Source organism: Peromyscus eremicus, chromosome 1, assembly GCF_949786415.1.
Source record: "Peromyscus eremicus chromosome 1, PerEre_H2_v1, whole genome shotgun sequence".
In the NCBI taxonomy this organism is placed as follows: Eukaryota; Metazoa; Chordata; class Mammalia; order Rodentia; family Cricetidae; genus Peromyscus; species Peromyscus eremicus.
Window position 1 is genome coordinate 111,419,881 of NC_081416.1, and position 15,148 is coordinate 111,435,028.

The 15,148-nt window shown below is 39.3% G+C and overlaps 1 protein-coding gene across 1 annotated transcript in view; it reads right to left on the bottom strand.

Annotated features, from left to right (window-relative positions):
* The window catches only part of Ctsc (cathepsin C), a 33,913-nt gene that overhangs the window by 4,158 nt on the left and 14,607 nt on the right, over positions 1-15,148 (bottom strand). The window contains exons 3-5 of the mRNA XM_059271790.1: positions 11,013-11,179; positions 7,240-7,395; positions 4,169-4,284 (exon numbers count right to left, since the gene is read on the bottom strand). Coding sequence (XP_059127773.1) covers positions 4,169-4,284; positions 7,240-7,395; positions 11,013-11,179 — 439 coding nt within the window. The remainder of the gene's footprint in view (positions 1-4,168; positions 4,285-7,239; positions 7,396-11,012; positions 11,180-15,148) is intronic.

Here is a 15,148-nt window from a genome sequence, read left to right on the forward strand (position 1 = left end):
AGCTTGTAACAGCCATAGAGACAAAGTCTGTAAGTATTAATCATTAAACTCACATTATCTGATCATCCGCTAAGAGAAGAGGCACAGGCCACAAGAACAGCTCATGGCCCAGAAAGTGCTTGGTTTTGAAATCACAGGAATGTGAAAATCTCCTTTAGGTCCCTGACTTTCTGGGAAGATTATCAACTTACTCTCAGAAAGCTCTGCATGTGACCCCACTTCTACGAGCTCTGCCTGTGACCACACTTCTACAAAGAGACCAAACATGGTGACCACAGAGCGTGCATCCTCCCACAGTGGGTAACACACTGCAGTAGCAGGGAAGAGTCACAGTTCTCACCTCTCTAGCTGTGTTCCTCATTAGCCACGTGACCCAGAGCAAGTCACTTAGCCTCTGGCATTTCTTTTCATTTTAGTGCAAAGATAGATTCAGTAGAGTGAACAATTTAAGGGCCTCGTCTTCCTGCTCTAATAAACATTTATAACCAAGACTTAAATAGCGTGGATTCCAAATACCAGGAAAACCCTCCATATTACCTAATTGACCCCAGAGAGCCACCCTCACTCTCCCAGATACAATAAGACCTCGTGGGAAACAAAGGAAACCCGTCTCGCTCAGTTTCCTCTCTTCTCTCCCCACTTCCACCTCAAAGTTAATCTAGGCATTAGGCCTTTTTAAAGCTGTTTTAAAGTGTAAATGTAAAACTTCATTTGTCTTTCCAATATTGGTTTTTTCTTTCATCTTAATTTGTTCACAGACTAAAGAAAAGTTGTGGATTCCTTTAACTATGGCCAATTTGGAATTCTGTGTTACATAGAACACTGGTATTATGAAAGTGGGACATTTCCAAGTTATCTCAATTAATAGGAAGAGGAAAAATCTTCGTCGTGTCACTCTAAAGTATGAGAAAAATATCAAAAAGTAGAAGAGGATCTTCTAAGTGCATTTTTCCCCTCTGCACCCGCTGTGACAGTGCAGGTGAGAGGCTGGTTGAAAGCAATCAATCCACAAATGACGTGTGTCTTCAAACAGCCCTGTGTTGGTACAAATCACATTTACAGCACACAAAGAATGGGGAGATTTGGGGACAGTAAGAGCTCTTACCAATCTCCCAGGAAAGCAATGTCAAAGAACTTTCTTCAAAATGTCTCATTTCTTTCCCCTGGATTACTGTCCCATCTCACCTGTTAGCCACACATGTGGGGTAAGCTCTACCCTTCCCCCTCCCCCCGAAATTCCACAATTCCCGTATTAATGTGATTATCATGTTGTACTTTAATGTTTTGCTTGTCTAGCCTTCTATACTCTAACTCTTGGGTATAAGAGCTGTTAATATTTAAATACTCTATTATTAAAAGGCTTCTTAGGGGATAGGGAGGGGGCTTAGTGGGTAAGGTGCTGTTTATGCAAACACAAGAATCTGAGTTCAGACTGCCAGGACCCACAAGAAAGCTGGGTGTGGCAACACAAGTCTGTAACCACAGAACTGGGTTGATGGAATCAGGTAGGAGGCTTTCTAGGCAGCCAGCCTGGTCAAAATGGTGAGCACCAGGGTTGGTGAGAGACGGTGTTTCAAACAATAAGGTGAAGTGTGATGAGAAAGACACCCTCAGCAACCTGTGGTCTCCACACACACAGGTGAGTTCAACGACACACACACATACATGTACATACATCACACACGCACATATACAATAGCTTCCAAACATAGAATAAATCACTACAAGCAATGAGAGATGCAGCATCAAAGCACTAGCAGCTCACATTATTTACCAGTTGCTATGCACCAGGCTGTCAATAATGAAGTCAGCACAGGACATTCCTTATTTCCGTAATCTCTCAAGTAGGCACAGAGACTCTCTCTTAGGGTTCTACTCCCATGGTACAACACCACAACCGAAAGCAATTTGGAGAAGAAGGGGTTTATTTTATCTTACACTTCCAGGAAATGGTCTATTATAAAGGTAAATCAGGGCAGCAACTCAAGGCAGAAACTGATACAGAAGCCATTGAAGAGGTCTGCTTACTGGCTTGCTTTTTATGTCTTGTTCAGCTTTTCTTATAGTACCCAGGCCCACCAAGCTCATGGGTGGTACCTCCCACAGTGATCTGGTCCCTCCCACATCAATCATCAATCAAGAAAATGCCCTACAGGCTTGCCCACAAGCTGGTGGAGGCATTTTTTGTTTGTTTGTTTGTTTTGTTTTTTCAACTAAGGCTCCCTCTTTAAAAGACTCTAGTTTGTGTCAAGTTGACACAAAACTAGCCAGCACCAGATCTATTTGGTGATCAGTTAAGTTTTAAGTCTCTTCAGTCTGAGTGACTGATTAGAACATTCATGATTCTAGGAAATTGTTTGAGAATCCACGATCTCTTGGGCTTTCATTAGTGGTGCCAACGGTTATTTATATACTCCTGCTGTAATCTGACCTAATATTTGCTTATGAGGTAACCTCTTTGGAATGTATTAATTAACTAGTTAATAGCAAACCACTAACTTCCATTAACCCCAGACCCAAGAATATCACCAGAGAGCATCTGAATTTCGCTGTAACCCACCTACTTGGTGCTCCCATCAACACATTTGGCAAATTCACTCATTTATAACTTTGTCTTGTTCTATGACTATAAAATATTGTGTCTGAAATGGAATGGCCCCCCTACCATAGAATGTGTCATTCAGAGAAACCTGAATTCATGTTCCCAGGCCATAGTCACATATTTAGCTCAGAATGAACTATTCTCTTTTTATTTGGGGGACAAGACCTTTTTTATGTGTCAAAAAGTTGACTGATCAATTACTTGCCATTTTCCTCTCTAGGAAACGACAAAAGTAAAGGATTTCTGGATGCACCCCTTCTCTAGAGGCAGTGAGCCCCGGGGGGTTAAGGGAGAACACCCCTGACATCAAATGAAGGATGGAAGTCCTTTGGTCTGGGTGAAGCCAGACCTGATCAAAACTTTGTACACTCAAAACCCCTTCAATGAGGATGAAACTTGAAGTGCATGCAATTAATGGTAAGATGTGGAAGATGTTAATATATTTGTAGAAAAGAGGAAGAATTTATCTTTCAAAATCATACATGTGTAATTATGATCTTCATTTGATAAAAACTATGGATAATTTATTTTCTAAGTTGAAAAATACGGAAGAATATTTCCTCAAATTTTTGACGGTGTATGTAGAGTTAGTCATTCTCCTTTAGCAAACTTGTAACATCTACAGACAAAACCATTTTGATGTTGTTGATGTCTTATATTTCATAGTAACTAACAAGTAAATTATCTTCAAAGTGAACATGTGCATTCTTTTACCTGCTGAGTGTCCTTAATTTATCAAACCTGCAATCTAACATGTTAACAAACTTTGAAATTTATTTTAACATCACAAAACCTTTCAAAAAGCTTTATGTTTGGAACATTTCAGATTGGTTACATAACCTGTATTAATGAGTCTCTATGCAACGGCTGAGTAAAATTTAGGAAAGTAAGGTTTTCTGTTATCATGTGCAGTTAAAGGAAGTTTTACAATTGCAAAGCTAAATCGACTCACGACTTAGGAAGCTGAGTTAATCCATTCCATCAGAAGCCATGTTTTCATATAAAGTGAATTAAAGGTCCATATACAGCTCAAGAAATCTAAGCTTGTGCAGTAATTAAAGATCACACAATGGGAGAAACATAAGGGCAGATAGCAGAAGAGATTCAACAAACCAGTTTATCTTCCACTGGAGAGAAGACCAGTTTAACTGCATACAATTATTTCTTCCCACAGAAGTGTCTCCTAGCAGCCAGGTAAATGACTCCTACTTACCACTCCAGTGAAATCTATATTGAGAAATGTTGAACTCAGCTAAAGAGATTATTTTTAGTGAATTTGGTCATTTATGCAAAGGAAGGGAATAAGAATACAAAGGCTACATTTTTGTTTTTTAATGCAGGATCACACTCTACAGTGTAGGCTACCTACCAATTGGCACTCCTCCCTCCTCAGCCTCCATGACATATGCTACCACACTTGGCCTCCATCTGTTTACTGAAGTAGAAAGACCATGACCATCCCTTTCCTGTATCCCTAAATCCATCCTAGAGCCGAATACACAATGAGTATTCAATTACCAACAGCTTGAGATAACTTGATGAAACTCAGTCTTTTGTTAGTTTTACCTTGGTTTCGAACAGGGCTAACAAAATTGACACCATGAACATTTCTCCAGTCCCAGGATTCTGGCAAATTTAAAATCTGTTTCTGTATTTCATCAGTCATCGGGGCAGGTTTAGGCCTAGAATGGAAAATATGTATTTAATACCAACATAAAGTCTTTCCTGAGAAGATTATCTTCCAACCTCTGATTCCAAGATTTAAGCCACCAGAGTAGCTAGTGTCTTCTTTGAGGCCCAAAGAACACTAGCCCCATGAGTGGCCATTACACAGTGTGTCAGTTACATAACCCGGCTGCATAAATAGCTTTCAGTTACTGCAGATTTTCAGGATCTAGTCATTTTCCTTGTACAGTGAAAGCTACTTTTAGTATGCTTGAACAGTTACATTCTCTTACTTTTGGGAGATGTTGGTCAAAAAAGGAGATACAAGTTAAATGTGTTCGTTGCAGGGTCCAGAGAAAACACTGGACTAACTGGTGTTTGACTCAAGAGGTAGTGATGGCTTCACACTTACTATGTGACATTCTGCAAGGAACTTTAACATCACAAACTACTGTTTATCCTTAAGAAAATAGATATACCTATTTCAAAGAATTTTTAGAAAAATTCAAAGAATAATAATAATAATAATAACTCAAAAATGAAGACATACTTAGAAATGGTAGCTATGGTAACGACTACACCATCATACATGTCACTATGAGTACTAAATCAGATACTGGCGGTGTGAAACAATTTTCTGGCACAAACTTTACATTGAATTGCTAACTTTCATCTTCCACCCCATAAGGAAGAGCATTTGGCCACAACACATACATACTAAAAAAACTCAAAGTTGGGAAGCAATGTAATATGGGCACGAACAGAAAAAGAAGGAGAAGTTTAGGGGTACTAACATGAGAACTAGAAACACTTTACAGATACCAGCCATTATCTGGTCTTAATGCCTTGGGCCGCAATGTTTTAGGGCTCTGGGGAAATGTCTGTGTCAGAATGAATGTCTATATCCAGTGAAATCTCTGTATCAGACAGCTGCTTAGAAGTGATAACATTTGTGTGTGGTTGCAGCAGTTCCCTGGATTCTTAAGTCTCAGCTTAATAATATTTGAGATTTTCTACTACACAACTACATATTTACAGCAGAATCACCTTACATATAAAATTTCTACTGGAAACTAAGCAGTCAGACTTCCATAGTTGCTTTAATATTTTCATCTCCATATGACTTCTGTCTTTATCTTAAACCTTCTATGGCTCTCTAGGGGTAATAACTTTTCACAAAACAAAGGTTAGTGTGTCGACATAGTCTAAGAGAAAAAAATGGCGTCTAAGAACGAGGCAAAGTAAACTGAGGCGACTTCTGAAGAAGACAACACCTGCAGAAGTTATAGGAGCTGCTATTTTATATCATGACTGCTTTTTAAAATTCTTTTGTTTATGGATCTGATAAAATCTAGATCGCTAATATTTTTAAGCCCGAGCCCTTGGACACCGCAGTTCTTACAGTTTTTGCTTAAACACAATTTATTCTTTGCAGCAAATTAAGCTGAAGAAGCCTGGGAATAAAGTTTGGGAAAAGGTTAATAAAATTCTTTGCCTAGTTAAAAAAAAAAAAAAATGGTCCTGCTAAAACACAGCATGTAACACATGACAAAACTAGTTGGAGGCTCACACTCTCAGACAGAGCAAGCTCCTGCCTCCACTGCTGATTCTCTCGGCTTCAAGTTTCTGTTAAACAAGTCTCAATGTTTTCTCACAGACACATTAGGACTCTGCTTAGAGAATCCTGGAAGGGGATACTACAATACATTCCTTGTTCCAATTTCACTAACCAGAATAGCTCATACACTAGAAGCCCCTAGAATAAGCTTTGAGAAATATCATAGAACAGTCTTTGAGAAAGTGGCAGATTATAGGAAGGCTGTCATTAGTTGGATAAGAAAAAGTCCATAGTGTCTCATAGTTGAAATTTTCCATTGAATGCCTGTCATTAGTCCATAAACAAAAACGTTAGAGGTGTATCTCAGCTAGTTCAAAGAGCTGCACCATTGGTGGCTTATTTCAGTTATTAAAAAAAAAAATCACAGACTATAAATATCCAGAAATTAACCTTTGAATACTCTGAGAATGGAAGAATATTTTCATATATTAAGAAGAGAAAATAATCATCCCAAATAACTTATTAACCTCATAAGCTCCCTATTGGCCTCTAGTTCCTTTGTCTTTAGCCATGTTGGTTTCTCCTGAACAAAGGTTTGGCATCACAGGAATAGCCTCGGATGATTAACAAATGCTAAGGAACCACACATCCACTCCTAGATCCAGCCACACTTCTAGAAAGGGAATGCAGAATACTCACATTCTCTTTCACAGAAATATAGAACAGTATATATAATTTCCCAAGGCAGGAAGATGAGGTAGCCAAACAAAAGATGGCAAATGCAGCAAAGCTGTGGCTATGGAGGTGGGGAAGGGGTGGGGGTGGATGGAGAAATAAGAATTATTATTTTTTTCCTGAACCTTAAAACACCTCGATTTTCAGATTTTTTTCAGTGGCAAACTTGACAGTTATTATTAGAAGCTGAGAGATATCTGAGGGAGCAGCAGTGGTGGCATAAAATGGAGGTAAAATGAAAATGAAGTTCTCAAGAACGTTTATCATCAGTTTTTGAAAGCAAGTCATGTAGTAGACACAGTTATGGTCCTCGTTAGATGACCTGGGATAGCAAGGATGAGTCTAGTCGTTAGACTGGGGTCCGTAACAGCCGTAGCTGGGGACAGGGAAGTGAAAACTGGCAACATTTCAAAGAACGAATAAAAATGACAATAAGGACAAGAGATAAACAAGACACAGGAATAAAAGGAGTAAGACAGGATGTAAACCAACAGCACAGGAAAGACCCCAAAACATGACTTGGACAAATGTGAACAAATATGAAGGAAGGTGGAGGAAAAAAAGACAATAAAATCCCAATAAATTAAAAGATGGGCCGTGGGGGGTGGGGGGCTTGAGTGGAGGGAGGGTGACCTTCAGTACTGAAGTTCTTACTAGTGACAGTGAGTGACACTATTACCTTGGAATCCTTTGGCCGTGGCCACCACCTCTTCTGATCAGATCTCTTAGGCTCATTTTCTCATATTCCTTGTATGTGGTTGCAGTCCAAGACTTCTGCACACTATTGATGGCCTTCACGAAACTGTGGTCATAACTGTAGAACCTATTGGAGTATCTGCCAACAAAGGGACATAGTTTCAGATCTCTCTTTCCAGTAAAAGTACTCTCCAATAAAACTGATACACTGTGTGTCAAGGTGGGGAGGGGTGTAGTCTTTTAGGACCACAGTTGGCAACAGAGAAGAGCTGAAAGCTGTTATGTCTCCCATTAACCAAGCAGGATGTGTGGCAATATTCAGTAGAATACTTATGTACTAGTGATACATTGGAAACAACCTACATCAATGTTCTAAAATAAGGAACTTATTAATGTAAACGGTACTTTATTTATTTGTATTTCACGCTAAGAAAATGTATAGAAGATTATTTAGTGATATAAAGAGAATTTACAGTGTATTAATTTTTAAAAGGTAAAGTTTATACAGAACTAATCATTTTTTATAAAAGTGTATATATAAATTCTTCTTAAAGTCATATTTATCTTTGTAGTTGGCATGAAAACATTATCTTTTCTGCATGTCTCATTTATTTATTTATTTACCTATTTATTTTTTGAGACAGGCTCTGAACTCAAAATCATTAAATATCCAAAGATGGCTTTGTACATCTGCTCCCCCGGTCTCCACTTGCTAAGTGATGGATTATAGGCATGTGGCACCATACATGGTTTTTGCAGCACTAAGTGCAGAATCCAGGGCTAGGCAGGTAATCTACCTGCCAAGCCGATCCTCAGCCCCTACATGTGCCCTTTCAAAATGCACATTTACAATATGTTATATGAACTAGAGAGGAGAACAAAAAGTATATGTAATATACACATTTTATAAATACACATTCCTAAATATTATTCCATATAGGTGTTTTATACCCTTAATATTAAAAACTGGGATCAGCAGCAATATCTGAGAACTTTGAAGCAATGTGGACAATTCTGAACTCAGATCCTTGAAATCAGAATCTGAAATAAGTTCCCCATGTGAGTCATAGAAACATTAACATGAGAATCATTTGTCTACTTTGTGTGAAATGCTTGGCCACAGACATAAAAAAAAACAAAGAGCATTTTTTTAATGTTAATTATTCACTGAATTCCAACATTTGTCAAACCTGTGTGTCAACGGACAACAATTAGGCAAGTGACTGTTACTTCCATGGTAAAACACTCTATGGTTTGAGCAAACGTAACTCAACATTCAAGACTTTCACCAAAACTCAATTACATGAAATCAGATGCACCCAACCCAAGCGACACCCAATTTAGGCACTCTATAAACTTTTCTGTCCCATTTCATTCACATTTGTAAGAGAGTACTTTGATAGAATCAAAGAAACGAAGAACACTGCAAAGAAAAATGTGCATCCGTGTTGATAACCATTTTATCAAAGTTCTTTCCAGTTGCTGCCAAGTGTGACAGCAGAGGAAACTATTAGATAAGCTATGAAGCTGCTCCAGCCTTATTTCTGACCTTAACCCAACAGTAAAAAGAAGCTACAGTGTTTTTTATTTCTTTAGAGACAAGAATAAATTTGAAAATGCATGTGAAATATTAAAATACTTTCCACCAAATTGTCCATTTTTTCCAGACTATTAAATTTTGAGAAGCATTGCTTCCTACTTTTCTTGCTTAATCATAATAGTTAGGAGAGCATCATATACTGATAGATGCATTACAGTAATGACAGGGTGCTATCTCATAGCACTTAAATGCCATTTTTGGTGCTTACAAGTCAAGGAGATTAAAAAAAAGATCAAGTCAGTCAACATTCCAGTATGGATGGGTGAGACTCGTGAGACCACACCCTTAACTGAGAGCTACTGGCAGCTGATGGCTAGAGGGGGAGGAAGGGTCAGTTTTCTTCAGGGGTGTGGCCCAGCTCCAGCGGAGGATGCAAAACTACATGTATACAAGTAGCTCAAATTGGACTCAGTGAGTTATAATGAACAACAACAAAAAAGAAATGGATATGAAATTTGAAGGGATCATGGGAAGGTGGTCTGGAAGAAGTTGGAGTGGATGAATGGCGGGTAGATATGAGAAAAATACACTATGTACATGTATATAATTATGAAAGGATAGATATAAATAAAATATAATAATGTATCCAATATTAGGTAACAGATCACTAAGAGCTGAAAGAGATCCTAAAGTTATTTGATTTCAAATGTCCATTTAAATATAAGGCACTGCAGGGGAGAGTCTTCACTAAATAGTGCAATGTTTTTGAAAGATCTAATCAGGCCTACCAGTACACAGCACACCAGAAAGGATACAAGGTGAACAGCTTATAGGAAACTATGATGCTAAAGAACCATCCCAGAAGAGCTGGAGAGCTGGCTCAGTGGTTAAGAGCACAGGCTGCTCTTTCAGAAGACCTGGGTTCTATCCCCAGTACCCACATGGCAACACACAATCATTTGTAACTCCAGCTTTAGGGGATCCAATGTTTTCTTCTGACCTCCAGGGGCTCAGGCATGTATGTGGTACACTGATATAAATGCAGAAAAAACATCAATACACATTTAAAAATAATGAAGAAAACTAAAAAAGGTTTATATAAAAAATTTTTAAAAAAAAGAACCATGTCACATAAATCTGATTAAACATTAAACTCAAAAGGAGGGCTGAATCAGTTTCCATTTTGGTTTAGCCCTCTGAGCAAAAAGAGTAAGTCATCTCTCCAGTCAAATCTTCCATGACCTCTCTGCTACAGGTGTTCCTTACCGAGGTCACTTGGCTTTGAATGTTTGGTTCATGTGTACTTTCAGTGGTTTTTGCAGCTAAACAAAATGGAAAAGGAAATAATACTTGATCTCCCTCTTGCAAAACTAATCATGTCTGAAAATTGTTGTTTGTTAGCAGACACCTGAATGAAAATAGTAACTGCATTTTATAGGCTAAATTTTATCCCTTGGAAAGGGGAGGAAAAAATATTGCAATTACATTATAATCTCAGATAAATAAATAAGTAAAAAGCCATGCTTAAAACCCTTACCTCCAATATCTCAGCCTGAGATTAGATTTGGAAACAGGTCTTTAAAGAAGTAATGAAGGCTAAATGAGATCACTGGTGTGGGCTCTGGTCTAGCTTTCCTAGGGTCCTGAGAGGAGAAGTTTAGGATACAGCAAAGAAGGCCAAGTGAGCAGACTGTGAGGGGAGGAGCCAGCAGCAAGCGAGGAGGAAACCAAGCTCTAGCCTTCAAAACCCACAGCAAACACTTTCCATTAGGCCACCCAGTGTGCAGTGCTTCTACGTGACAGCCTGAGCAAATAACACACCGCAGAGATACCAAGAACTTTAATTGCAGTTGCTTGCTTTGTTCACAGTTGAGTTTGTAACTGATCACTCATTGTAGCATCATCATAGCCATATATTATTCAAGACATTACCATACCACAGCCAGTGAAATAATTTTTCTTTACTAGTAATTTGCAGTTTTGCTCCTTTGATCATGTTTTTATTTTTAAGCATTCCCTGTTCCATTGGGTTTGAAATGTGTCGGGATATTACTTATTTTTTTGTCAATTCCATCAGTCTGCATATATTTCCAGTACAGTTTTATATGACACAGCTAAGTTCATAAGCCAAAATTACAACGTCTACAAATGGATACACTTATACCATACATACCATAAAACAAAGCTAAATGGGCGTGTCCCTTGCCACAACTCACTTTTCCTGAAGACTTCCAAGGTGTGCCACATTCACATTAGCCTTCTCTGAAGGACTTCCCACCTTCTTGCCAGCAAAGCAAGCCCAGTTCCGGCCCAGCACATCGTGGACCCACCCCGTCATGGTCTCATGGCAGTAACTGACGACTGTGCTGCCTTTGACTTCATACTGCAACCAAGTGAAAAAAAAATGAAAGACCAGTTACACCTGGGCTCGGCTCTCAGGGCTCTTTCCCTGGCTCCCATTTACCCTAAAGATGCATTGTGGTCCTCTGCCAGCCAAAATAAAAACGTTACTTTAGCTGATGATGTTCCAATAATTATTCTAGAAAGCAGAGAGACCCGTTTTTCTAAGACTAGCATTTGCTGACCACCAAACAAGATGTACTCTAGGAAGGAAAGAATGGCTATGGAAAAAGCTCACCTACTTAAAGCAATTATCATATCCTAGGCAGTTTGCATTTATTTCTCACAATCAGTCTAGGAAGAAATAATAAACAGTCCTTTATTTCCGATGACCATTCAGGGAGAGTCATCATTCCTCCTGAAGGCCACAGGGCTGTTACATGGCAGGAACAGAAGAGGCTCCCACCAGTAGACTGTAAGAACAGATGACAAATGTTTCCTGTGTAGCTAAACAAAATCCACTTTTGCTGTTAATCTCCTGGTGTATTAGAATATGCCCATTATGAGGCACTTAATTACTGTCGCCACTTTATTTCAGTAATATGGAACTTGGCATAGTTCCATGCTACCACTGAAAGAACACTATGCAAGCCGGGCGGTGGTGGCGCATTGAAAGGGTACACGGTGCCGGTGTCTGGCGCTGGTTACCACGTGGAAAGGTCACAGTCACGACAGAACCCAGTGGTACCTTTTAGAGCTTTATTAGGAGAAGGAGAGAGAGACCGAGACAGAGACCGAGACCGGGAGAGGCGCAGAGAGAGAGAGCGCGTGGGGGTGCATGTCCGGCTTTTTGGCTGGGACACAGTCGCCTGCTGATGATGTAGTAAGGCGCCAGATGAGACTCCAGCTGCGAATATACAGAATCCTTACATACAGAATCCTTACATGCATGCCTTTAATCCCAGCACTCGGGAGGCCACGGCAGGTGGATCTCTGTGAGTCCGAGGCCCACCTGGGCTACAGAGTGAGATCCAAGAAAGGCGCAAAGCTACACAGAGAAGCCCTGACTTAAAAAACAAAAAATAAAACAAAACAAAACAAAAAGAACACTATGCTGTGACAGACCCAGGTTTGAATTCAGACGCATCGGCTCTAACAGTCCCATTACTTTCATGTAAAGACATCTCATCCAGAGGAGAGCATGACCAGAATGAGCAATGAGGGAGGCAGGCAGAAAGATGAAAGGCACCAGCATAGGTTTAACTGGTAGAAATTCGAAAGAGATTCTATTAGGTTATATTTATCTGTAAAACAAGGACACCAGAAAAAAAAAAAATCACACCCAAAAGTGTAACGCTGGGAGTCAGGGATCCAGAGTAAGTTGATAAACATGTCCTCAAACGGACGAGCACAAATACTTTAGGCTACACAGAATGTCAAAGTTTATCGTGTCTGCTGGACTCTGCCACACAGCTTGACAGGTTGAGCTTAATAAAAACATTTTTGACACAACTGTTTCTAACTCACAATGTATTTATCAAGATCTCAGCCAACTTGAGAGACAGCCATAATGAACTATATAAAACTCTGTTATTGGTAGACTAAATATTGGTGAGCTTGTACAATACACCCTGAATTTCCTAGACTTTAATGATAAATTTCTTTTGGGCACTATTTGTGGTCACATTCATTAGTCCTCTCTCGTGTGCTAAGACAGGCCAGGTAGGTCCTGGAGGGCCAATGCTGACTGAAGAATGTCCTGAAATGTCTTAAGAGCCTCGAAATTTTCCTTACAGCAGAGCGCTGCTCTCTACCTCCATCTCCCTCTATAGCAGTAAGTCAGTAAACATTTACTGCAGTATAATAGAAAAGTAGAACGAGAGAAGACCTGAAATGTTTCACATGTAGAAAATGAGAACATTTTTTTATTAACTAATAACATTTTGCATGATTAATAAGTACTATGAGAAAAGGTGAGCCAAACAAGGTTTGGGAAAACTGGGAAATGTGCCTCCTACTATATGACAGTTTTCTTGGACTCCTGGGAAGCATAGCCATCTAGTAATTCATTGCATACAGCTTTGTTTCTATGACAAAGGTAGAAACCCTCTTATTTTATAAACACTGTACAGATTCCTTATCCATCCTAGGGGTCCAAAACAATACAGAAATAATATCTCAGAGGGCAGAAATGAAAGATCTAAGAGGTTTGTTAAACTAGATTTTAACACCAGCCACTTCTACAACCAAACACTGTTCCCTATAACAAGCAGTGTTTCTTCATAGACTGCTCTTTCACAAACAGCTAGAGTGGCCAATGACACAGAGGAGAGAAGCCAGAAAGTACAGAAAAAAGGCTAAGTTCCCAATGTTTCTTCTATCTGTGTTTTCCCAACACAGATAAGGAGAAATATTTCTCCGCTGTAGTAAAGGGGACCCTGCAAAGAGTGAGGCTAGGCAGAGGTCACACCTAATGCTGATTGGTTGTTTTTTGTTTTTTTAATCCACTGGATGCTCTGAAAACACTTCAAATTAGCTGACTCAACAGAGCTTCACACTGTGGCCCATGAATATTTCCAACTCTTTGCCGTTCTTGCCAAGGGCTTATTACTGCAGAGCAGAGGTGAAGGATACATACCTCAGACCTTGGAGGCTTGGAAAGTCTAGAGAGAATCCAGGTCTGCTGCTTTGGGCCTGTATGATCCTGTGTCAGTGTCTTCCACCTGTCCTTTCACTGGGAAAGTAGGGTTGATAGTCACAGATTCCATCCCACAGACTGTGTTTATGTATTCTCCCTCAGGAAACCTGTCTATTCTTCCCCAAAAGACATAAGCATTGTGAAAATGAGATTTTTGTTTATTTACTATCTAGGAAGCTGTGTGGCAGTAGAAAGCAATTAATTATTGAATGAATGAGTAAGCAAAAAAATGAATGATAAAGAACAAGTCCTATTAAGACTCATTTCAGCATGGACTTACAAATTCCAGAAAAGGTAAGGAATTAATAATTAATAGCAGAGTTGTAATGGCAAGTCACCCAAGAGCCCAGAAGCAAACAGTGTCTTCAGAAATGCCCACTCTCCTCTCCAAGTCTCTCTATGCTACAAATTCAGGTTCACCTAGAAGTCTCAAACCTTCCCTTAGAACCCCCAACCTGTACAATCTCATTTCTGTGGTTCTACACAAAATTAGCAAAATCTGGCAAATAATTGTTACTGCGGACACTTTAATTTATATACTCAGGACCAATTTTTTAAAAACCTACAAGTTAGTTATTATAACTAAAATCCTCCAAATGTAGTAAAACTGGCATTTGCAATCACTTGTGATGCATTAAATTCATGGAATCATTTCTGCCTTTAAAACTGTATTTTATATTATTCTGTAGCTAGAGAAATCTGCTCTTATTCTTTTGTTAACTTGAGGTCACCCTGTTAAAGGTAGGGCATGGTGGCACAGACAGGGCAGGCCTGTACAGTGCAGCCCAAAGAGGTGGGAATGAGGCATTGATCAGGTTAGCTCAAAAGTCAAACGCTAGAAACCTTAACCTGAGGGACCTCCCCAGAGGAATTCTATTATTTCCTTGATTTGAAAGTTCTCAGGGTCTCTTCCAGCTACAGTGAACCCTTAATGTTTGTGAGGATTAAGAGGCTGAAATTTTGGCCACATTATTCCATAATAAGTGTAGTCAATTTTCTTCCCTGAAAGAATTTTTTCATTTGTATAAACATTGGTCTCTGAAGAGGGACTTGCATGGATGAGACAATTTAAGTTTCCACTCACATTTGCCAATTCCTACTGCAACAAATAATGAATTTGCTACAATTCAAAGGCCTTCCAACATGTAGCACTTATGTTCAGAGAACTGCTATCCTGGGAGCTCTTCTTCTTCTTCTTCTTCAAAGTTCCTATTAAATTGTCATGTATTCTCTAATATCCTTCCTAATCCTCACCTGCACCACCACCACCATGGTTTCATCAACTCTCTACCTGTTAATACTGACCTGCTGGGG